Here is a 22,719-nt window from a genome sequence, read left to right as displayed (position 1 = left end):
TAACTTATAATTCAATAAACCTAAATTGGACGTTATCAACCGATTCTAGATGGCACCCAAACAAAGAATGATTATGTGTAATTTGTTTGTGTGTATGCATAGGATGAGGTTAAAATTGATTAGAGCACTTTGAAATACCAGTTTCGTGTAGGTTTACTCTATAATCTTACTAGAAATGATGGATACATGAAGTATATATATGTATGCAAGTTGGAGGCAAAAAGGAATGCAAAAGATTTGAAAAGGAATGCAAATTTTCAAGATATTTAATGCATGTGTCAACCTATGTAAGTAATATGTCGACCTGTTCGATGCATGTGGCAACCTGTATAGGTCATGTGTTGACCTGTATAAGTCATGTGTCGACCTATGGAGGCGGAACATCAAACAGAAGCTATATGCTTTAAAAATGAGTTACATGTGCCGACCTGAAGGTCGTATGTGTCGACTTATAGAAAAAAGTTTATGCTATGTGTCGACCTATAGCACGTATGTGTAGACGCATAGATTGTTTTTCATATAAAAACGAGTTTTTGATACATGAAACATTTCGTAAACCTTTTCCAACATGTTGTTATGCTTTCTAATACTAAGATGCACATTTAGACTCATAGGATACTATTCAATAGACATAAACGCTAAAGTATCCTAGTTTTGACATCATACAAAATACATCTAACAGAAAGTTGCACTCATAAAAACTTCATTAAGAAAAGAATATAAAAAAGAAGAAGAAGTTTCATCCAATGGAATCTTCGATAGAATAAAAGAGAAACTAGTTTCAACAAGCATAACTTTGAAGACTCAACATCCAAGAGAAATTATGAAGAATCTTCCTCTGGTAGAATCTTCAAAGGTCCTTCTTCCAATTAAGAAGACGAACAAGTTTGCTTACAAGCTTCTCACGAAGAAGATATTAGTGAGGTAAAAATTTTATCATACAATTAACTTGTTAAATTAAATTCTAAGTTAATTGAGGAAAATGATAAGATTAAAAAGTGTAACTTAGATCTTAGAGACTACATTGAGTTTCTAGAAAGTAGCAATGAAACACAAATATATGAAATGGATAATCTTATAAACCAAACTAGTAAATGTGAGACTTGTGCCTCGATGAAAAGGGAAGTGAAAAATATGCATGAAGCTCTAAGTAAATTTACTAAGAGAAAGAAAACCTAGATTTGATTCGATCAAATCAAAGGTCTTCCTTGAAAAAAAGTGGATTAGGTTTTAAATAAAGTAGATCACACAGTAAAGGCTTTAATAAGAAGAAATAAAACTGTCTTATCTGTAAATGCTTGTTTTGTGATAAGCTTGGCCACCTAGGGCCCTTTTGTAATGAAAACTAAGAAGGTCTAAAGTTAGTAACCCTGCACCTCTTATAACTACTAACTCACCATGACCCAAAAAGATTTGGCTACCAAAGGTGAAAACTTGATTTTTTTTCCGCGGATGCTTTACAGACCTCAATGAAGCGTATCAAATGAATTTGTGAAAATAAATATATATACCTTTGAGTATACAAGATGTTCCTAATGGCGTTAGATGATACTAATGCTTATGATACAAGTATGTTCGCTAATGGTCTATTTCAATGGACCTGATCAAAGAACTTATGTTGAGGATACTTCTTAAAGTTAATGATTACTTGTAATGATTATTTAACATCTTAGTAGGTTGTGGTGATAAGTCTGTAATGGATTTATCAACCATGTGGTTGTAACAAACTATCGTGTCAAATGATTCGTATAGAAGGTTTTATGACATTATTCTGTTGTTCCCTCGAAAGGGGGAGTGTTTATCAAAGTTGCATGATATTTAAAGCAATACACTTCTTAGAGGTATAAAAATCATAAAACTTTGATTAACCCTCTAAGTAAGTTGTTTATTATTTTCTCAATCAATTAAAATTATTATTATTAATGAAATGTTTGAGTTTTTAGCATTTTTGAAAAAAAAAGAGGCGCAATTCAAATGAAAAAGGGGCGCCAAAAGCAATCCATAAAAGCTAAAACTTAAACCAAAGCCCAAAAGCCCAAGGTGGATGAAAAAACACTAAATAATCTATTAGACTGAGGGTCTAATCAATTAGAAAGATTAAAAATTCAAACCTAGTGCGCCTAACAAAAATAATTGATTAAATTGAGGGTGTAATTGGTTATTACATTGGTAAATAGCGTAACAACTAGTTTCCAACCGTCAACCACACGCTTTTGATGAGAGGATTAATTAGGAAAGTGTTATAATCGATTAGGAAAAAGCTATATAAAGGTATTCTTCCTCCTTTATCTTCATCTTATTCCACATTTCTCTCTTGTGTGCATATTTAAGTGTTTTAGAGCAAAACTCTTTTCATCACCATCGATGGCACCAAAGAGATCTCGTACTTCCGATGCTTCCTCCTCCTAATACTCATAAATTTTCTTGTCCCAAGAGTAATAAAAAACATCAATTGTTACTATGTAGAAAAAGAGATTCTTAATTCTCACTACTTGGATGAGAAATTTTTCAAAGATTGTGCTTGTGTCCAAAATTTTGCAGAGGCAGGTTTGAAGGGTTTCATTTGTGAAGTACCTTAAGATATATTTCGTACTATGGTGAGAATGACTTATGACAACATCAACTATGTAGACAGGGTTATTACTTCGGAAGTAAATAAGCACTAGATTCATCTAACTATTGAATAGTTCACATATATTTGCAACCTTCCATACAACGAATCCAACTCTGATGATAGTGAAGAAGGTAACAACTTTAATACTATAGAGGCTTATATATCTTTCCTAGATAATCCAAACACTTTTATCCCTTCACTCTTCACCATTGGCATAATATGCCCAGATATTCGTCGAATTTACTATGTGGTGAATCATGTGCTTTTCCCAAGAAAAAGAAACTCTATGCACATAAACAAATCTGACATAGCTCTAGTTTGGTTTTTGGATAATAGATTTGAAAGGAATTGTAGTGTTGTGATTTATCATATGATGAGGAGAAAAAATAAAAATACGCTTCTACCCTATAGTAGACTAGTCATAAAAATCTTAGAGCATAATGGATTCGATTTAGAGGAGGATGAATAAAAAATAAGACACTCAAGAAACGGAAAAAATACTCTAGGTTTTATGAGGATAAATGGGAAATGGGGTACTAATTAAACTACCTCCAAAAGTTCCAAAAAGAGCTCCACTCAATAACAACAAGCAGAGAATGAAAATTTGGAGGATTTTGATTATGAAATCTCTCTTACTTCTTCCTCTGATGCTCACTTCAAAACCATTTTCCATAATCAATAAGAAATTTGAGAATTCAAAGGAGGACTAATTCGAAGATCCTTCGTCTCACTAGCAAGCTAATCGGACATGGTCTCGTACCTTCAATCAGATCAATGACAATGATGAGGAAAATTAGTTATTTGCTTGTTTTTTAGATGTTTTTTCTTTCCTTATTCTTGTATAAGTTTTTCCCTTTTTCTTTGTATCTGCATGCTTAAATCAAGGAAATTTTCCCTATTTGATTAAAACTCATATGATCTCCGATAACTATATGTTTTTCTTCATTAAGTAAAATATGTTTGATCCATGTGAACTGTGTGCTTGCATATTTGCAATCACTTTCTTGCATCTTTTTCTTGAAAATTATGCTAAAAGTGGAGAAGTATACTCTCATGAGGAGTAGAGTATACTCTCTACTCATGTGAGGGGAGTTTAACCACTCCAAAATTCATCTATCAGTTTTCTCTTTTCTCACCTCCTTGAGAGATACGTTGCCATCATCAAAAAGGGGGAAAATGTGGATCAATGTGCTTGCAGGTATAGTCAAGGTAATATAACATAGTGAAGCTTATAGATAGAAAAGTTTCTAGTCAATTGAGTAATTGTTTAGTTTTGATGATGACAACATTTAATATCAAACAACATTAAAGTGAAGACTTTTGTTTCCATGATCAATTGTGGTTTAACCTTTCAACTCTTATATGATAGAATTCAACATGAAGATATCTCAAGTCTCATTAAGAAGATTCAAGATTTTTGTGTGATGCTAAACTGAAAGATTATGATGCCAAGACTTGAAGCTTCAGAGTTATGAAAGAGAGGAAATGTGAAAGCTCATCTGGTTGTGTCCGTCTAAGTGGTCAGTGTCTTGTAAATCACTACAACAAACAAGACCTTAGACAGCGCTTTAAAGCGCTGTCTAAACCTCCGCTGCTAAAGGTTTAGACAGCGCTTTTTTAAATCTTAAAAGCGCTGTCTAAGCCCCCCCCCCCCCCTTAGACAGCGCTTTGGCCAAAAGTGCTTTATAAGACCCTCTTATTTTAAATTTTTTAGGTATACCTTAGACAGCGCTTTTGAAAAGCGCTGTCTAAGCCCCACCCCTTAGACAGCGCTTTGGCCAAAAGCGCTTTCTAAGACCCTCCTATTTTAATTTTTTTAGGTATACCTTAGACAGCGCTTTTCAAAAAGCGCTGTCTAAGCCCCCCCTTAGACAGCGCTTTTGCCTAAAGCGCTTTCTAATCCCCCCCTTAGACAACGCTTTTTACAAAAGCGCTGTCTAAGGTATACGAAAAATTTTGAAGCTTTTGTTTTAAACCACATTTTTTCCAGGTTTATAAACCAGAATTTCTACCTGTTTTCAACCAGATTTTGACAGACAATTATCACATTTTATATATGCCATTTTGGCCTTTTTTCTACCAATTTTTGGCTAACAAATATATATATATACCAATTCAAACCAATTTTGCCTTAAATGTATCAAAATATATACAAATTTATGTACACATTTACAAGTCATAACATATACTACAAATGTACACATTAATTACACAAATTTATGAACAAACATTGAGCTTTATCATGAATTGACACCACTCCTCTTTGATTTCGTCCACTTGATCCTTTGTATAAAATGCACACTTGAATTCATCAAAGTACTACATAATAATATAACATATTTTGAATTAATTCCAACTATTTAATTATATGAGATATGTGTAAATATAAAAATAACTCATAAGTTAGAAATACATACATCGGTGGGAATCTTTAATCGGCCCAAAGCAAGAGTATCTCGCATAAACCTCAACATGAAATACCCGCAATCTATTTGATTACGTTGTTGAGGACACTACATATGAAAAAAAAATATGGATTATAAATCCTAAGTTTCAGAAAATTCACAAACCAGTCAGCAAATTCAAACAGTAACAAGTAGTCGTATTTAATAACAACTTGTATACCTTATGGGGCCTGTCAGTTCCTGGAATTCTAGGCTCCCTCGCAAGGACCAAGAAACGGGTAACATTTTCATCATCATCCTATAAATATAGCAAAAAACACCTCAACTTTAATCTTGACTTAGACCAGCAAACTCAGATATGGTTTAGCAGCTCAATCTTCCAAAACGTTATTACCTGAATTCCTTCAGCAAGAATGTCCAGGCCGTATATTTCTGCAGCTCGGGAACTTGCAATGGCTCCGGTGTGTCTTACACAATTTATGGCCACTGTCTGTCAACAAAATCTCAATAGTTATGACGCGCCACTCTACAAACTAGTCCATATGTACTTTCACATAGAGAAAATTCTTAATATACCTTAGCAGCAACGGCAGTATCCTGGTCACGAACTTTATCAACATCTAAATCGTTCAGCACCGTCCTACATTGAGCAAGAGCCTGCATATGAAAAGTTCGGTTATTCATAGTCAATATGTAAGCATATTCTAGAGATACAGTTTGCAGTATCAGGAGTCTGCACAAATCATAAATGACGGCATTGTTTAGATAAGCCAATAGATTCCATTGAAAATACGTTTGATGCAATCTGATAAATTGTATTAAACAAAAGTCATTGCAGATTTTAAAGCATATCTATTATTCAGCGTGTTTGAATAGGAAACATAATGTATCATTTCATTCATTACTAGATTGCACATGATAACCAACCAACCTGAGGATGACTCACAACACTGACGAGTTCCTCCATTGTCACACCGGGCAATCCTAAGAGACAGTGGTTAGCACGCAGCTGCACCTCTCCGACAATATTCAACTTATGTTGAAGAAGTAAGTCATAATTGCGATGGATGCTTCCATCCGCAGAATTTTCAATTGGTAAAACCGCTTTATCAACTAACCACAGTTCAACTGCCTAGAGAAAAAATATGAATATATCAATACAGCAGTTATAATTCAGAAACTAAAGCGTCAAGCAAGTCATAAATTGAATAATGGAACCTTAAATGCAGCTTCGTAATCGTCACATGGCACAGTCTCACAATTTGGATACGCTTTCAAAGCTGCATCCTCACTGTATGCTCCCGGCACTCCCTATATCGAACAAATGATTCGTCAGTAGCACAACAAACAATGTCATGTCATGGATAGTTCAGCTGAATAGTAAATACAAACGCTTGCTTACGCACGATACCTGATAAGCCACGCGCACCTTTGATCCATCACTTGCAGAAGACGAATCATCAATTGACGTTAATGGCTCTGCAACAATTATACGATTTACATCATCATGCTACGGAAAACCAAAAATCATAAATTTCAACTAGAGATATATAAGTTCACAGTTGATAATCAATGATGATATTATAGATCAAAGAGATAGCAAATGAATAACAACTCACTGGGAAGCATGTTGATGTCTATGTGAAAGCCCTTGGAGTGATTCTGATAAGCAGAATGAAGGAATGGCTTTTGATCTTCAACAGGAATGATAGCTCTCTGATGACAGAACTTGCAGATTCAGAAAACAAAGGAATCGGATTCGAAGAATGAGCCTCAAGCACAGCCAACAACTTGTAATAATCACTCAACTCATTCTGCAAAGCAGAACAAAAAGCTTGGCCAACAGTTCCCACATCTTCAGTCTGAAAACGACCCAAACTCTACTCTATGTACCCAATAACCTTCTTAAACAAAACCCCTAACTCACAAAGCCTATAAACCATACCCGTAGTTCCCCTAGAAACCCTAATTGAATCCAACAAAACGTAACAGTTATTCTCATTATCAAATTTCACATACTTACCATCAACTCCTTGACAAGCATAAAGCACATCAGTCACCATAGCCTCTTCCGTCACATCGTTTTCTTCCTTAACCAATTTCACATACTCATGAAACGCAATGTCGCGGCGATTATTAGGATCCTTAGCAAGAACAACAACACCGTCGCTCCATCCCTTATTTTCAATACGGCGTGGACCAACGTTGTTATCGGAGATAGTTAAATTCGGAAGAAAAACGGAAGCATCGAGTTGAGATTTAACGGCGGTTTTACGATCTTGAGAAATGATATTGAAGAGATGAAGTAGGGCCCACTTGTTATCAACATCGGCGGCTTTGGAAACGAATTTGGTATATAGGTCAGCGAATGATAAGGCTTCAGAGGATCTACCTTCGGTGGCGAGACGGCGTTTGATGGATTCGGCGATGGCGGCGGCATCGGGGGTTACGGAGGGAGTGAGGTGGCTGGAGAGAATGCGGTGGGCGTAACGGAGGGAGTTTTGGAAGTGAGAGGAGGTAGGGTTTAAGGGTGGGGAATTTGGGGGAAGGTTTTGAGAAAGTAGATGGTGGACGAGAGCTTTTACTAGATCTGGAAGCTTTTGTTGTTCTTCTTCGTCGTCCATTGTTGCCGGCGAGATGCGAAACGGTGTCGTACTGAGAGTGGTTTTTTTTCTTTCTGTATTTGATTTTTGGGGACGGAGAGAATGGTGTTTGGGTGAGTGATTGAGTGATTTTTTTTAATTTTTTGGTGGGCGCGGAAATGATTTCTTTTTGGGTTAATAGTGGAAATAAATGATTGTTTCAAGTGTTTGTTGCTTGAATATGCAACTATGGATGACACGAGTTATTAGTTGTAAATTACTCCTAACTTTTTTTTTTAATTGAAAGACTTTAAACAGCGCTTTCTCAAAAGCGCTGACTAAGGTCTATATTTAAAAGCGCTTTCTAAAAGCGCTCTCTAAGGGGGGGTCTTAGACAGCGCTTTCTAAAAGCGCTGTCTAAGACCCCCCCTTAGACAGCGCTTTCATTATTTTTTTAGAACATTTTCCGTATTTTATTTTTATTTTAACCTTAGACAGCGCTTTCTTTTAAAAGCGCTGTCTAAGATGCGCTGTTAAAAAACCTTTTTGGTGTAGTGAATACATAAGGGTATTTCTAGAAATATTATGTATAAATAACACACAAACTAAAAAAAATTGAAAATCCTCTCATATTTTATTTAAACCACCAAAAAATGTTTTTACAGTCTAACCAATCGATTATGAGAGTGTCTGATTGATTGAAAGACCTTTTCTAACTGAACAATCAATTAGATTATTAACCTAATTGACTAGATCATGATTTGTTGAGTCTAAAATCAATTGGGATAGTCTATTAATTATAGGTAGTCACTAAAAATCAAAACCTTCCATTTATGGCCATAAGAATAGATTATTTAGGGTGTCTAATCTATTATGACATTCATTTGGACTATTGACATTGATTTCCAAATTTTTTACATCCAGAATACAAGTTTAAACCTTAATTTTCATTTCTCTCGTCATCTCTCTAAATCTCTCATTTCTCTCACATATTTTTAACCATAGTGCTTCGAGAGTATTCTTGAGTCTAATTGAGGATAATTATATTAGGTGAGGGAAAATTGTAAATTTACTAAGACTGTATTATCTCTTTTATAAATAATTCTTCCTTAGGAAGTTTCTATTTTGGCTGCAAGATAAACTAGTTAAAAATCACTTGTTTGGTTTGGGGATTGTCATAGTAAGTCCATATTTGGTTTGTGAGCTTCACCTTGAAGAAAAACCTCTCTTTTGGTTCGTGAAGATCAACCAATAAAATCTCCACAATGATTCTTGAGCTCATCTTAGTTAAAAGCTATATCGATTCGAGATCATCCCGGTTAAAATCTCGCTTGGTTCCAATGCTCATCCTGGTATAAAATCTATATAGGTTGGAGATCATCCCAGTCGGTTAAAATCTAATTTTGGTTCATGGTCAACCTATGTTAAACCACGGTTCGGTTCGGAGGCTATCCAACTAAAACTCCATCTTAGTTCGAGATCAGCTCGTGAAAAATCTATGTTTGGTTTGGATACTAGCCGCTTTAAACCTTTTTCGTTGTTTGGTTAGAAGTTAGCATAAAAACTTAATTTTCTTGTATAGGGAAATTCGTGGGCACAATCTTATAAAATATCTCAAGTTAGTGTCTACTCTACAGAATAACTTTTTGGGACAAGAGTATAACATCTTAAGTCGGACCTATGTAATTCCTCGATGTTACTTTTTCTCTCTTATCTATTTTATTTTAGTTATTTTCTTTCCTTTGAGCCATATCCCAAGGGAATATCTTAACATAAAAGGAAACTATGATTGTGATGCTCCCCATCTATAAAAAAATACGGATAATCTAAAGCCTACCAATATCATAATGAAGAAAACATACTTTGATCTTAATAAAGAATGACATTTAATCATCTAATAGTATAGGAGACTCAGGAGCAAAGATCCATGCCTAAGGATATGAAATAAAGGATTAGGAAAGAAGTAGTTAAGTTTGAGCCTAAGGTTGATGCAAACATCAAAATCCAAGACTAGCTCATAACAACAAAGCTTGTAACGGGAAATGGTGTTTCTTTTCTTTATTTTTTCATTAATGCTTTTACCTCACCTCCCATACCCAGAATTTGTTGGGTTTATTTGTTGTTAAATCATCATGATCATTTCTCTCAATCCAAGGTTTTAATCCTATCATTGGCGAGATATTTATCCAAACTATCCTTTATGGGTTGTTGATCTATGGAACATCAAAATCCAAGACTGGTTCATCACAATAAAGTTTAATATAACTATAGAGCTTTGAACCTCTAGTTTGCTACACTAGAATGCTTTCTAGTGTTTTTCTTGAGTTTTTCACAAAATCCCATTATTCAATGCAGAAGTGTTAGGCATAATAACTTATTTATACTATTCGGTGCTCATAAAAGATAACGTGTCATCAATAGAAAAACCATTTATTGTGGAACTTAAGCACTTACCTCCTCATTTATAATATGCCTACCTATAGATAACTTATTTGTGTTAAATATCTTCTTGGTCCTCCTAAATATATTATTTTTTATTTTTAATACTTTAAAATATTTTCTTCAAACAATAATCATTTTAAAGTTTTTAATTCATACTAATGGTTTCTTCTATTAACGTCCGTTGACAAATTACAGGGCAGAACAACGTGATAAATTGATTGGAGGCTAAGTTTGTCATAACAATGAAAATGAAAATAGAGACTCAGAATCCATCATTAAAAATCAGAATATGTCACTACAACTGTCCCCAAACATGAAGATTCAAATTGAAACTTAAATCCGTCATTTTAAACTCATTCATAACTAAAATTTAGATTCATAGATTTCATTTTTATAATCGTAAAAGTTATCTATCACACAATCATTTATTTTATTTTATATTTAAAATCTTATAAATTATTAATCAATTATTTTGCTCACTAATAATAACTAAAATCTTAATTCTCACGGTTTAACATTAGAGAAAACTTTGATAGGTAATTCATAAAATTATGAGATCATGTCGATTTTTTCATTCCCTGCGACTTTTCCCAAACTTTCCTAAACCATAAACGAGGTTGGTTGTACATTCCAGGTCATACACATCGGGTGTGGGACTGTGTCTTCTAAGTGGATGGTGCCTACCTTGTTACAGGTACTAATTTGGTAACTTTTTTTGGTATTTGTCTTTTTAACACTTTTTTGTCACAGGAAATGTTAAAAGTACAAATAAGGTTGATTCATCAATCATAAATTTGTTTAGGGGTGGACATCGGTTGGGTTGGATCGGTTTTCGGGCCCAAATTCCCAATCCGACCTAACCATCGGTTGGAAAAAACATAACCAAAACCGACCGGTTTGCAATTCGGTTATTTTCGGTTTCGGTTTTGTTCGGTTCGGTTTCATAATGCGGTTTATTCGGTTTTTAAAATAATTGAGCTCATTCCAAAATAAACCCAACACAAGTGGATTTTATCTAGGATTTAAATAGCATAATTTTATACTAGTCTTTAAACTTTTAGTTTACTTATGAACAAAAAAATAAAACAATATATCTTAAAACTTATGAAATTGCTGCATTTTTCGGAAATGGGAGCTTAATTGACTCATTTGAAGCAGAATCGTCGAATCATGTCAGCATTTTTTTCCTATGAAATATTATTAGTATCACTACTATTGTAATTTTCTGCATTGTTGTATTTTCTGCAACATCCCTCCAATCCATCGCAGTTGCGCGAAAGAATAACATCGGGCGCCTCCTCAATTTCATCTGCAGGCTAATAATGAAAGCAGTCAAAATAACAAAAGTAAGAAAACTCACCAAACATGATCAAGAAGCAAAAATGTGCAACACTATTCAAGTCTATTATACCTGCCATAGTTCCAGTAGATGCCATAGCAAAAAATTGAAGATCATAACCAAGCAAAAGATCTTTCCTGCCCATGCTCCACAAGAGAGGTATCTAGACATAATTGAAACAGAATGACCAGCGGATTTCCTTTTACAACTAGATGTTCCTATTAGAATCAAATTGAATCAGTGAAGGTGTTTACCGTGAGAGACGTTCAAGTAGGTTTTGATCGGAACACTTCAGAGCACGGTCATATACAATTTCGGTCCTTTTGGAAACATCATGCCAACTATAGAGTTCCCTCATCTAGAGATAATAGATTAATAGATTGAGTAAGTAACTAGTTTATCCAGTGAAAGCAGAAGGAAAGGGTCATTTGAACTACAAACTCACTCGATTGTGCATGACTTGAGGATCAATTTTAGGCAGCATAGTTATTGCCCTTTGGATTGCGCGCACCATATCACTTGGATCAGGTTCTGCCAAAACAATCATGTCATCTGGTACAACCTATACCATGGAAGTGAATATCAACCCCCATATGTTAGCATTCCAAAATCATGGAATTGAAAAGAAAGGCATTTATATATCATAGAAGAATAGAAAGAAAATCTGTGGTACCTACCTCAGGAACACCTCCGACACGCGTGCTGACTGTTAACAATCCACAGCTAGCAGCCTCTAATATGGCTATGCAAAAAGCTTCTGTTAAGGAACTGTAACAGTGCAAAGATCAGGTAGGACAATAAATACAAAAGAAATAATATTGGATACACCTCAGAATGATAAAGTTCATGTCCTTAATATCTTCAAATCAATAACAAAGAATCAGAAAAGATGTATTTGTGACTCAATCTAGTTTGGATCAGATATTAACTGTTTGAAGTGGATTCATGACATAGGTCAGCATGTTACGTTAACCAACCAATGGTACATAAGCAAAAAGTAGAAAGTAGCAACAATCACTAATTTATTTTGGGGGTTATTCGGTTGAAATGGTGTCCCTTTGCTCCAGAGGTCATGTTACAAACTGGTGTAAATTTCTTCTTAGATTAACAAGTGTCTGTTAAGTCGACATTATAAACATGCTAGGACGAGAAATGTTGTATAGTAGTGAATGTCAGGCAGAATATAACAATAGCAAAAACAAATGTAGAAGATCCAACAGATAATTACAAATCATGACGGAGTATGAATTCATACCCATATAATGACTCATTTGAACAGATATAGGTCAGCATGTTACTCCATACTGCTCACAATAGAAATTTTCATTTCATCAGACATAAAAACGAAAACATGATTCTAGATAAGAGTTCATTCAGTTTTTAATGCATAAGCATGTTACTTGCACAATGCAAGATTCCAACAAACCTCGTGCTCACAAGTGCTTCGGGCTAAGGAATATTCTATATCCCAGATGGTCATACCTTGTTGGTTACTATGCATACACAAGTACAAGAAGAAAAAAAATGAAAAACTGTACAAGACTTCTTTTCATACCTTGTACCAGACCCCTTCAAGGCCAGTCTTCCATACTGCAGTACCAGACCCCTATTTCATTCATTTCTATCATTCTTGCATCATATTTTCAAATCATGAATTGAGTGGCATCTTAAACTAGTGGAAATAATGCATCATGCTTGTGAAATAAAACTCATAACTAGTTCCATTTGTCTACCAGACACACTAACTTTGAAATGAGAAAACAGAAAGTTACCTGCATATGTGGGCCAAGGGATGCTTCCACAACCTCTGGCAGTACAGTGTAGTTCCCATCAATATAATGCAAACGAACCTGAATGTTGCTGCTCCCCACCTGAGAAACTGGCAAGGGGTGTTGCAGACCAGAAGTTCGGCGACAGAGGTCCATAACTACTAGAAAAAGAACCTTGACCTGCATTACTAGTGCTTTAAAACCTCAAGTGAAATAACAGTTCAACTGCTATAAGCAAAGGAATGAATTGCCATGGTTTCCAAACATTTATGTCAGTCACAAATAACAAAAATAAGATATTTTAGGCAAGTTGTAACTAAGTTATACCTCTTCAAAAGTATACCCCTGACCTGCATTTCCAGTACCAAATCTTGAACGCCCTAGAGACTGTTCTTCACCTCCTCTTCACCATCCTTAGTTTCAAAAAATGACTCCAAAAAAGAAAGGCTTGTCTTATTGAATCACAAAGTTGAAATGGATGTCAACTGCATCATTGTCTATTTTATTTTTAGCTTAATTTTGAAAATTTTATTATTGAAAAAATTCTGATAGTATGTTAATTATCATTATACAATCAATTAGTAATGCTAACAACCCTTTCATTTTAACACTTTCTTTATCATTAATTTTTTTATCAATAAAAACACAAATAAGTTCTATCATTTTATGTGAAATCTATTTTCAAAGGAAAAGACCTATATATGTTTCACTCAATAAAAGAGTGGGTGTTTGAGAGGGAAACAAATTCCCTCCAACATTTTTGGTTCTGTCACCTGTCCTATACAATATTGACAGTTGGATTTAATTTTAATTATTTAATTATTTTTCACTCTTTCTTTCTTCCATGCTATTAAATTAAGTTAATAGACCGGATGGAAACAGAATCGAAAGCACCGAACATTCCACTGGAGATGATCCGGATTCGTTTGAGAGAGTGTTAAGAAAAAAGAGCGATAAAGAGTATTCTAGCACTTAGTATCAGCATGAAATAGACTTTGTGCCCACTCTTTTAATCTGTTTGTTTACATAATTATAGAAAAGATAGAATTAATTCATACATAGGCATGAGCTAGTACGTGAAGCTTAGTGCTTACTGTAATATTTGCATAACGTCTATACATAACAGCCACAAATATATATATATATTATATATATTATATATATATATTATATATATATATAGATAGATATATTCAGTCGTGTACGTGTGCATTTCTATAAAACTATGTACTAGTTGGCATGTGCAAATATACCTGCAAGTAAATCGGCAACTTAAATAAGGGAACAAGGTCAGTAGGGGTCAGACATTGGAGTTTTCCACTTGAAGTAAGTTAGAGATGCAATGCAAAGTTGGAATATAATCTTGTGCTAAAAATGTAGACACCTCTGCATATGGTTTTTCTGTTCAGCGGAATTTTTGGGCTACGTTCGATGTATCATTTGGGTTGCAATTGTTTACACAGTTGCAAGCTAGGAACTCCAACTCCTTGCAAGCTACTTTTGCCGCGCTCCATCTTCCAGTACCAAAACACAACCAACAAAACAAGAATTGTCAATTAGAAACATAAAACAGAAGGAAAAAGATGAGATGAGAAATACACATGGAGTGTGATTACCGAATTCTACTTCATATCCTTTAATATACCAACGCGCACCAATAATTTTCCTGCCATTATATGAAAGGATAAATGTTTAAGAACTGCATCTACTATAGCAGAACTAGAAATAAATTTTAATGATATGCATCCACTGCTTCTTGACATACAGTGTTGTTGAGTAGGCAACCCAAACTCAAATTTCGCTTTAGATGCAAGACTTGTGTAAGAAAATGATTATTTCTTCATAGCAGTAACTTGTGTAATGCTTGAAAAAAGTGATTTCAAACTTGTGTAAGAAAATGATTATTTCTTCATAGCAGTAACTAATGATTCTTCATACTATGATAACGCAACAGCAAATGAAAAAAGTGATAGCAGTAACTTGTGTAATGCTTGAAAAAAGTGATTTCAAACTTGTGTAAGAAAATGATTATTTCTTCATAGCAGTAACTAATGATTCTTCATTTGCTGTTGCGTTATCCAGTAGTTATAGCTTCAAAAATCACTTTTTAAAAATCACTTTTTATTTGAACAGCTAGTTATTAGGTAGCTATAGATAACATGAAGTTTATAACGGCCAAGAGTAAAACCTCAGGCTTCTTATTCCGGAAGTTGTCGGCGAGCTGAGTAGGAACAATATTTACCGACAACACCTTCAAAATCAATCTGAAGAAGCAGTTTTAGAATCGGAGTTAAAACAAAACAAAGTCAAACCCATCAGAAATAGTTCAACCAAACTTAATATTTCAACCATAGTCAGAGAGAAAGAGAGGGAAAGAGAGAAAGAAAGATAAGGAGTAACTTACATCGGTGGTGATTTGTGGTTGAATAATGGACGGCGACGGTTCTTCGTTAAACAATGAAACCACGAACTAGCATCAACCGAAAAATTGGAAGGTAGAAAGAGTTAGTTCTTAAACGATGAAACCATGAACTGGAAATTGAAAGGATGAACCCTAGAATCAACCGATTACCTGAGAGAATGATGAACCCTAGCGGAGTAACGTTGCTGTTTGTGCGTATGAATCTCACGAAGAAGTGGAACTAATGAATTGAGATTTGAGACTGAGAGAAGTGATGAACCCTAACGTTGCTGTTTCTACTGAACCCTAGCGAAGAAGTGGCTATAACATGATTTCTACTGAACCGGTCGGTTTAGGATATCATCGGGTCCATAAATTCAAACCTAAACCGACCGGTTTAACCCATGTGAACCCAAGATTATTCAAACCGTCAAACCGAAAAACCGACTCACCCGAACCGGTGTCTACGGGGCCACATGGTTCGGTCGGTTTGGGCTGGATTTCGTTAATTTGTCCAGCGCTAAATTTGTTTAGTTTTTTATGGTTGATTGGTCTTTCATTTTATTTACCAATTGCTAACCATATGATTGTTTATCTTTCTTTCAAGAAAATTATGTATTTTAGAGCACCTCCTCCAACGAATGTTTTCGACTCTGGTATGGTATTGGATTTTCCACGTGTTCATTGTTAAATAATATTCTCTGTCTTAAAACAAGTGTTATATCTCATATTTTTACGCAAATTATAAAAAAAAATAACAAGTTAATCTTATTGAAAGGTGAGAGAAATAAAAAGATTATGGTAGAAGCATTAATAATTGAAAGATTATTAGAAACTAAAAACAACATTTATCTTTTGACAAATAATTTTTAGATATTTTTTTGAGACAGAGAGAATATTTATTTATGCTTAAATAAATATTAATAATAATTATTTAAATAAACATTAATAATAATTATTGTGGAATCTAATATAAGTTTTTCAAAGTTGTAATATTGGAGTAAAAGTTAGAAAAAATGTTTAAAGATGATGTGCCAAAATGAAACCCACAAAATAACTATGGATGGATTGCACAGTTGAAGATATTCAATGCTATTATGGACTTGGTTAAAAAAAACATGATCATTTGCCCTCTAGAATCAAGATTAAAAAGATGCTAGACAAAGTGTTGGTGCATACATTAAGTGACTAGATCTAATTTTAGTAGGGAGTTTAAATTTAAATCAACTATTAATATGTAATTTTAAATCAACTATTAATATACATTAAGTGACAAAGTGTTGGTGCATACATTAGTGTCCAATATATTGGTCTTTATGCAATCTATTAATACTAGCGTCTAAATAGAAGGGCACATGAAAATGTGCAATTATGTTTGCTTTCTCTAATATTGATGTATATAAAATATAAAACGTATTATATTTTTATTTATTTTTATTTTTATTTTAAATTATTTATAAAATAATTTAAGATAATTATATAAAAAGAGTTTAATTAAAATATATTGACAGTGTAAAAGGATTTTACACCGCCAGTTAATAATAGACGTCGGATATTAAAAAAAGTTTGACTTTTATTTTAAAAATTTATAAAGTAATACAAACGGATGATGGTGATAAATCGGGTGTAAATTTTTTTACACTGACAGTGTATAATAATTAATCTCATATAAAAAATAATAAACCGTCATATAATCGTCGTTTATGAAAAAAGAAATTAAAATTTAAAATAAAACTGAAAAGGATATATTTAGAAGAAAAAAAGACTATATCAAATTCATATTTTCCTTTTTATATATTAATATAGATTTATAAAATAATTTAGTATAATAACATGAAAAATAATAAACCGTCATATAAATCAAACCTGAAAAGAGTATATTTGGAAGAAAAAAAATACTGCATCAAATTCATATTTTATCTTTATATATTAATATATATTAAAATATTAAAATGATTACTATGTATCCTATATCAACATTTTTGTGATGTTATCATGCCACTAGTTTTTGTCAATGTAAGATGATTACTATGTATCCTATATCAACATTTTTGTGATGTTATCAAGCCACTAGTTTTTGTCAATGTAAGTTACCAATAAAAATTATTAGTGTGAATGAAACTTTTTTAATCTTTTGTTAATTTATAATATTAATTATTTAATATATTTGTGTGATTAATAAAAAATAAGTTTAATTAATTTTCTTTTGTATAAATTAATTATTTTTCTTTTGTATAATTAATTTTCTAACATTTTAAATAGATAATATTAATATATTGTAGAATTAATAATAAATAAATTTAATGAAATGAATTAGAGAGAAATATTATAATTATAGAATATATAATTTTTTTTACTAAATTAAAATCAAAGAAATTTATGGTGCATTTAGTAAAATTACAATTCTAATAGCTTTGAAACGTTACATATCTAATTCTTAAAATTTTGACAAAATTTCATTTTTGAAATTTTAATATTATTTAGTTATTATAAATAATTAACATAATTATAAATATTAATAAAATTATATTTTAAAACAAAGACACCAAAATTAAAATAAAAATAAAAATAAAAGATCAAAATTATAATTAAACTAAAAAATAAATATAAAAAACAATCCACCAACAAAAATATCAACTAATTTAGTGGTCTGAAAATGAATCGGACAAGTCATATCGATTTTAATTAGATCAATTACTACTATAATCTAATAATTTTATAACTCTTTTATCCTTCAATTCATGATCTAACTAGTTCTATCTACCGGAACTAATAAGGTTTTAAAACACGGATGCCAAGAAAGCATTTCAAAACCCTTTCTTTCAGGAAACGTATAATTAACACAAATAAACCTTAAAGTACATAAAAAAACACCTTTATACAAAAAGTACATAGAAATGTGAATTTTTTTTTATGGTTTTTTAAAAAAAAACGAAAATAACCAACTTTTCAATTTTTTTTCCAAAATAACCATGTTTGGGGAGGATGCGCCGGGGGAGTTGGCGTACCCCCCAAAAAATTAGAGGAGACGCCAGATGCATTGGTGCACATGCATTGGGCCTCATGAAGAGACGCTAATGCGTGTGGCGCATGCATGACACTCCAAGAGGAGGCGCCAACACAGCTTACGCCTGTGTGGCCCTCTAAGAGGAGGCGTCAATACAGCTGACGCCTATGTGTGTTTCTTTTGAAAATATACGCGCCAGCTGTATTGGCGTCTCCTCTTAGAGGGCCACACAGGTGTCAGCTGTGTTGGCGCCTCATCTTGGAGTGCCATGCATGCGCCACAAGCATTGGCGCCTCTTCATGAGGCCCAATACATGTGCGCCAATGCATCTGACGCCTCCTCTAATTTTTTGGGGGGTGCGCCAACTCCCCCGACGCATCCTCCCCAAAAATGGTTATTTTGAAAAAAAATTTGAAAAGTTGGTTATTTTCGTATTTTTTTTTTAAAAACATGATTATTTTAAAAAAAAATCTAGAAATATGCACCAATATTTTTAAATTATACTTTTTTTTTTAATTTTAGTTAATAATTTATTAATATAAGAAAATCAAAATATATTTTTATTTCTTCCTTTAAAATAATATTGTGTGTACAACTATATTTTTACTTATATCATATATCATATAGAGTTTTCATTAAAGGTAATGTGATTTGATTAGAATTCTTTTCTTTATGTGATTGAGGACGGGAGATTACATATAATATTTAAAAATTGTCTCAAATAAAATATTTAAATATGAGATATTGTATTCAGACTATTAATTTATTTTTATATTATTTATATCTAATATATTTTATTTTTAACATCAGAGTCTATTAATTTTTAAGATTAATTATTATGTATTGTTACTGTAAAAAAAATTACACAGACGATTTATCACTATAAATCGTTTATATTATTTTATAGATTTTTAACGTTTATGATTAACTGTCTGTTAGTGTATTTTAATTAAATTTTAATTTTTTTATAAAATTTAAAAATTTACATATAACAATATTCTATTTTATATATGACAATCAACATAATTTTTAAGAATAATTGTTTTATCATTAAAAAAAGATTACGATGCAACTGCTCTTGGTTCGTTTTTCATTTCCGTGTACATAAATATCAATTAAATATTTATAAATAAATAAACCTCTTTAATATTCTGTCAGAAATTTATAAATGTTCACATAATTTTAAAGTGGCCATTAAAAAAAATAGAAGTAGTGTACTCTTGTGAAGTGTTTACATTTGTGACCAACATAAATTATTTTGTCTTTGAGAGTGAGCTGGAAAAGATGCAAGGGACTAGAGTTGATGTGCAAAACACAGGGACATGTTGTGTGATACATCTCCTATCACTTAATTACACATTTTAAGTGTAAAGAGATAGAAAATCTCAGATTAAAATAATACTTTAATTTATCAATATTTTTATAGCTATCAATCTAGCTAGTTGGATTTAAAAAATAGCATTTATATTAATAATTTTTATAAATAATTTTTGAAAATTTTAAAATCTAATTTAAGCTCAATTAAAAGTTTTATAATTTTATATATACTTTTAAAATCAATAAGAAGAAGAATTATGTTAATATAATTTTAAAGATCTAGATATTTACTATAACTTCTTGGAGAACCCATTTTTTTTATTGTTTTACTTCACCATATAGTTTTTTAATATAAAAGTAATTAGTACTTTTTTCAATTTTGACTTCTAATTATTTATATTTGTGGAAATTTAAAAGTAGTACATATTTTACTTTGAATTTATAATGAGGAAAATACATAAATAGAATTAATTTTTTTAAATTGTTATATATTTCGACCATTTTATTATTGTTTTGTAGAGGAACAAGAGATCACTAATTTAAGAGAAGGGAACTTCTCTGATGTGGAGCCTCCAGTACGATTAATGGGGGTGGAGCAAAGAGATCCGAGAGGTGTAATTTGCAAGAATGGAAATGAATGAATACCTATTATGGTATGTGATAGGTTTATATATGGTGAGCGGTTAAAACCGTTCTCATTTGATATGTCGTGGTTGCGGAAGACTGTCTGATCGGATCAAATAATGTCTGATGGACAAATAATTCAGATAGGATACTTTGGATTGGGCTTTCACAATCAAGTCAATCATGTGGGGCCTTCTGTCGACTCAGAATAATTTTCCCATAAGTCCTTGTGGTCACGTGTACAACTACGATTGAGTTGGAGCTTTGAGACCGGGCTCAAGACATTTCTTCTTTATTGTCTTGGTTGCTCCACACTCTAAGGGAGATATTCAAAGGAGTTTGTTGAGTGGGAGTATATGCTCTCAGGAAGACACACATTAAATACATGTCTTGTAACTGAAATGTTTTGCACCATAACCCATCAATGTGGCCCTAGACTTAGAGGTAGAGGCAACCTTTTTACGATACTCAAGTGTCATGGGAAATTGAGGTTTAATTACAATTGTTAGTGGTGATGGTGTGTCTCCCCAGATCCTGAATTGTTGATTGTATGGACGTATGTAGTTCATATATGAAGGCTGAATGGTAAATTTGGTCTTATTTTACCCTTCCCACTTGTGAGACTACATGGATTCTTGTGTTATCCTCTACTACCAAACCTGGGGAGCAGTATTTGGGGAGATCGTGTCATGGGGATAGCTTGTTATCACACTCGACGAACCTTTCCTCGTTTTTCATTGTTCTTCATAGTCATCCGACAGTCAGGCCTTAGATCTTTTGTCTCTGAAGAGAACTACACATATTTCATGAGCAAGGTCAAAGTTGTTCATCAAGAAGAAATGGTGGATATATCGTATCACATGCGCAAGGCACGTGTAATATTGGCTTTCAGAGATGTAGGTAAGGGTGAAGTTTTGGAAATTGAATGCCTTCGAAAGGAAATAAAGAACCTTGAGGAGCATCTTATAGACCTTGTTATCAACAGGAACCTGTTTCTGAATGATCTCTCCGGGATGACTAACCTATTGATTGAAATGGGGGATAAGGTGTTATCATATGGCTATCCTCACTTATTGGCTTAGAAAGTAGATGTGTTGACTCTAGAGATAAAAGAGAGGTATACCCTACTAACATTTGTTTGAAAGGTGTTATTCGACACATAAATTGCTCTCATAAGATGATATAATATCTTAAGAATTTATTGGGTGAAGCTCGTGAAGGTTTCAAGAAAGCTCAAGATGATATGTGTGAGGTACAGTCTAATAATGCTCACTTGTTTAAAGAGTACATGGAGTTTAGTTATTATATCACACAAGTGGCTTATGAGAACGCTTTGAAGTAGTAATACCCTTATGTGCGAATATTGATGAGGAAAATTTGTCATGAGCATGAGATAATATATGGGAGGTTTGTAGTTCTTCTTGGTGAAGAGTCAGACTCATAGGCATTGTATATTTTTTTTCTTCGAGTTGTCTTTGTAACGATATTGCTTATTGTTCGAGATTTATTTTGTATTTTTCCTATATTCAATTTTTTAATTTACTTTGATATCGAGCATTGCTTCTATCGACATTTAGAAGCTTTTGCGACCCCCTGCTCAAAATCTTTATTAGACGTATTTGAGGAGCGCGTCCGACCAAGGGTGTGTTCCTCTTCCCCACCCCTAACTTTAGACTTTTTTAGGCCAATGTAATAGGGTATCACCTTTTGTACTCTAGAGTGGCTATCTACTAAGATGGAGGTGAGCACGAACCACCATATTCGCTTTTGAGGTTCATAGTTCTTATTTGAGCGACTTCCACTATAGGGGTTTGTTGCTTTTAGTCGCACGCTCATGGTGTTTATGAAAGCGCCCTTTTGCCTTAGTCGTACTTGTCTTTGCATGATAACAAAGGAAGTGATTTGATGAAGAATTAATTTGTTTACTAAAATGAAAAGGTTATGTAGTAAAGTAAGCCTTTACATATATTCATAAAAGAACTTAATGAAAAATAACCTAGTCGCTGCTTTATTTGCCCATGCGGTGTCTTCTTGGGGATGAATATATTCTCATTGGAGTCTCATGGATCGATCATTATAGGGGTGTTCTAGGTTATCTCAATGTTTTCCCTTGGATATATTTCTAGGGATAAATCTTGGGCTATCCTCTTATTAGTTCCTCCTGCATTTATGGAGTTAGAATACTTCATATTGTATATGTTAGGGTACATTTGTCCTTC

At 33.0% G+C, this 22,719-nt stretch overlaps 2 protein-coding genes across 11 annotated transcripts in view; both read right to left on the bottom strand.

The window, feature by feature from the left end:
- The window catches only part of LOC127102234 (arogenate dehydratase/prephenate dehydratase 1, chloroplastic), a 49,896-nt gene extending 42,187 nt beyond the window's left edge, over positions 1-7,709 (bottom strand). The window contains exons 1-9 of the mRNA XM_051039634.1: positions 7,043-7,709; positions 6,639-6,735; positions 6,431-6,498; positions 6,238-6,330; positions 5,951-6,151; positions 5,596-5,676; positions 5,414-5,509; positions 5,240-5,317; positions 5,040-5,127 (exon numbers count right to left, since the gene is read on the bottom strand). Coding sequence (XP_050895591.1) covers positions 5,040-5,127; positions 5,240-5,317; positions 5,414-5,509; positions 5,596-5,676; positions 5,951-6,151; positions 6,238-6,330; positions 6,431-6,498; positions 6,639-6,735; positions 7,043-7,072 — 832 coding nt within the window. The 5' untranslated portion in view covers positions 7,073-7,709. The remainder of the gene's footprint in view (positions 1-5,039; positions 5,128-5,239; positions 5,318-5,413; positions 5,510-5,595; positions 5,677-5,950; positions 6,152-6,237; positions 6,331-6,430; positions 6,499-6,638; positions 6,736-7,042) is intronic.
- A 3,324-nt stretch (positions 7,710-11,033) lies between these two features.
- On the bottom strand, positions 11,034-16,091 carry LOC127105178 (phosphatidylinositol N-acetylglucosaminyltransferase subunit A). 10 transcript variants are annotated; one of them, XM_051042333.1, is made up of 13 exons: positions 15,724-16,090; positions 15,556-15,621; positions 15,340-15,415; positions 14,768-14,817; positions 14,405-14,665; positions 13,479-13,648; positions 13,155-13,331; positions 12,938-12,988; positions 12,060-12,150; positions 11,828-11,944; positions 11,637-11,740; positions 11,455-11,545; positions 11,034-11,352 (listed from the first exon to the last, which is right to left on the bottom strand). In XM_051042333.1, the coding sequence occupies exons 7-13, from the start codon at positions 13,211-13,213 to the stop codon at positions 11,212-11,214; spliced, it is 654 nt and encodes a 217-aa protein (XP_050898290.1). In that variant the 5' UTR covers positions 13,214-13,331; positions 13,479-13,648; positions 14,405-14,665; positions 14,768-14,817; positions 15,340-15,415; positions 15,556-15,621; positions 15,724-16,090; the 3' UTR covers positions 11,034-11,211. The 10 variants fall into 10 exon arrangements, with proteins under 10 accessions (XP_050898290.1, XP_050898289.1, XP_050898288.1 ...); XM_051042332.1 differs by having other exon boundaries at positions 13,479-13,636; XM_051042331.1 differs by having other exon boundaries at positions 13,155-13,636; positions 15,724-16,091.
- Between the last annotated feature and the right edge of the window lie 6,628 nt (positions 16,092-22,719).

Source organism: Lathyrus oleraceus, chromosome 7, assembly GCF_024323335.1.
Source record: "Lathyrus oleraceus cultivar Zhongwan6 chromosome 7, CAAS_Psat_ZW6_1.0, whole genome shotgun sequence".
Lineage (NCBI taxonomy): Eukaryota > Viridiplantae > Streptophyta > Magnoliopsida > Fabales > Fabaceae > Lathyrus > Lathyrus oleraceus.
Note: the sequence above shows the minus strand (reverse complement) of the source record. Positions and strands in the feature narration are given on the sequence as shown.

What these genes read in the sequence shown, in the direction of transcription:
- LOC127105178 (XM_051042331.1), bottom strand. Translation starts at nt 13,213, where the DNA reads ATGGGAACTACACTGTACTGCCAGAGGTTGTGGAAGCATCCCTTGGCC. An exon ending in GTGTCGGAGGTGTTCCTGAG is followed by an intron (nt 11,945 to 12,059) that starts GTAGGTACCACA and finishes TCCATGGTATAG; the next exon opens with GTTGTACCAGATGACATGAT. An exon ending in ATCTACTGGAACTATGGCAG is followed by an intron (nt 11,353 to 11,454) that starts GTATAATAGACT and finishes ATTAGCCTGCAG; the next exon opens with ATGAAATTGAGGAGGCGCCC.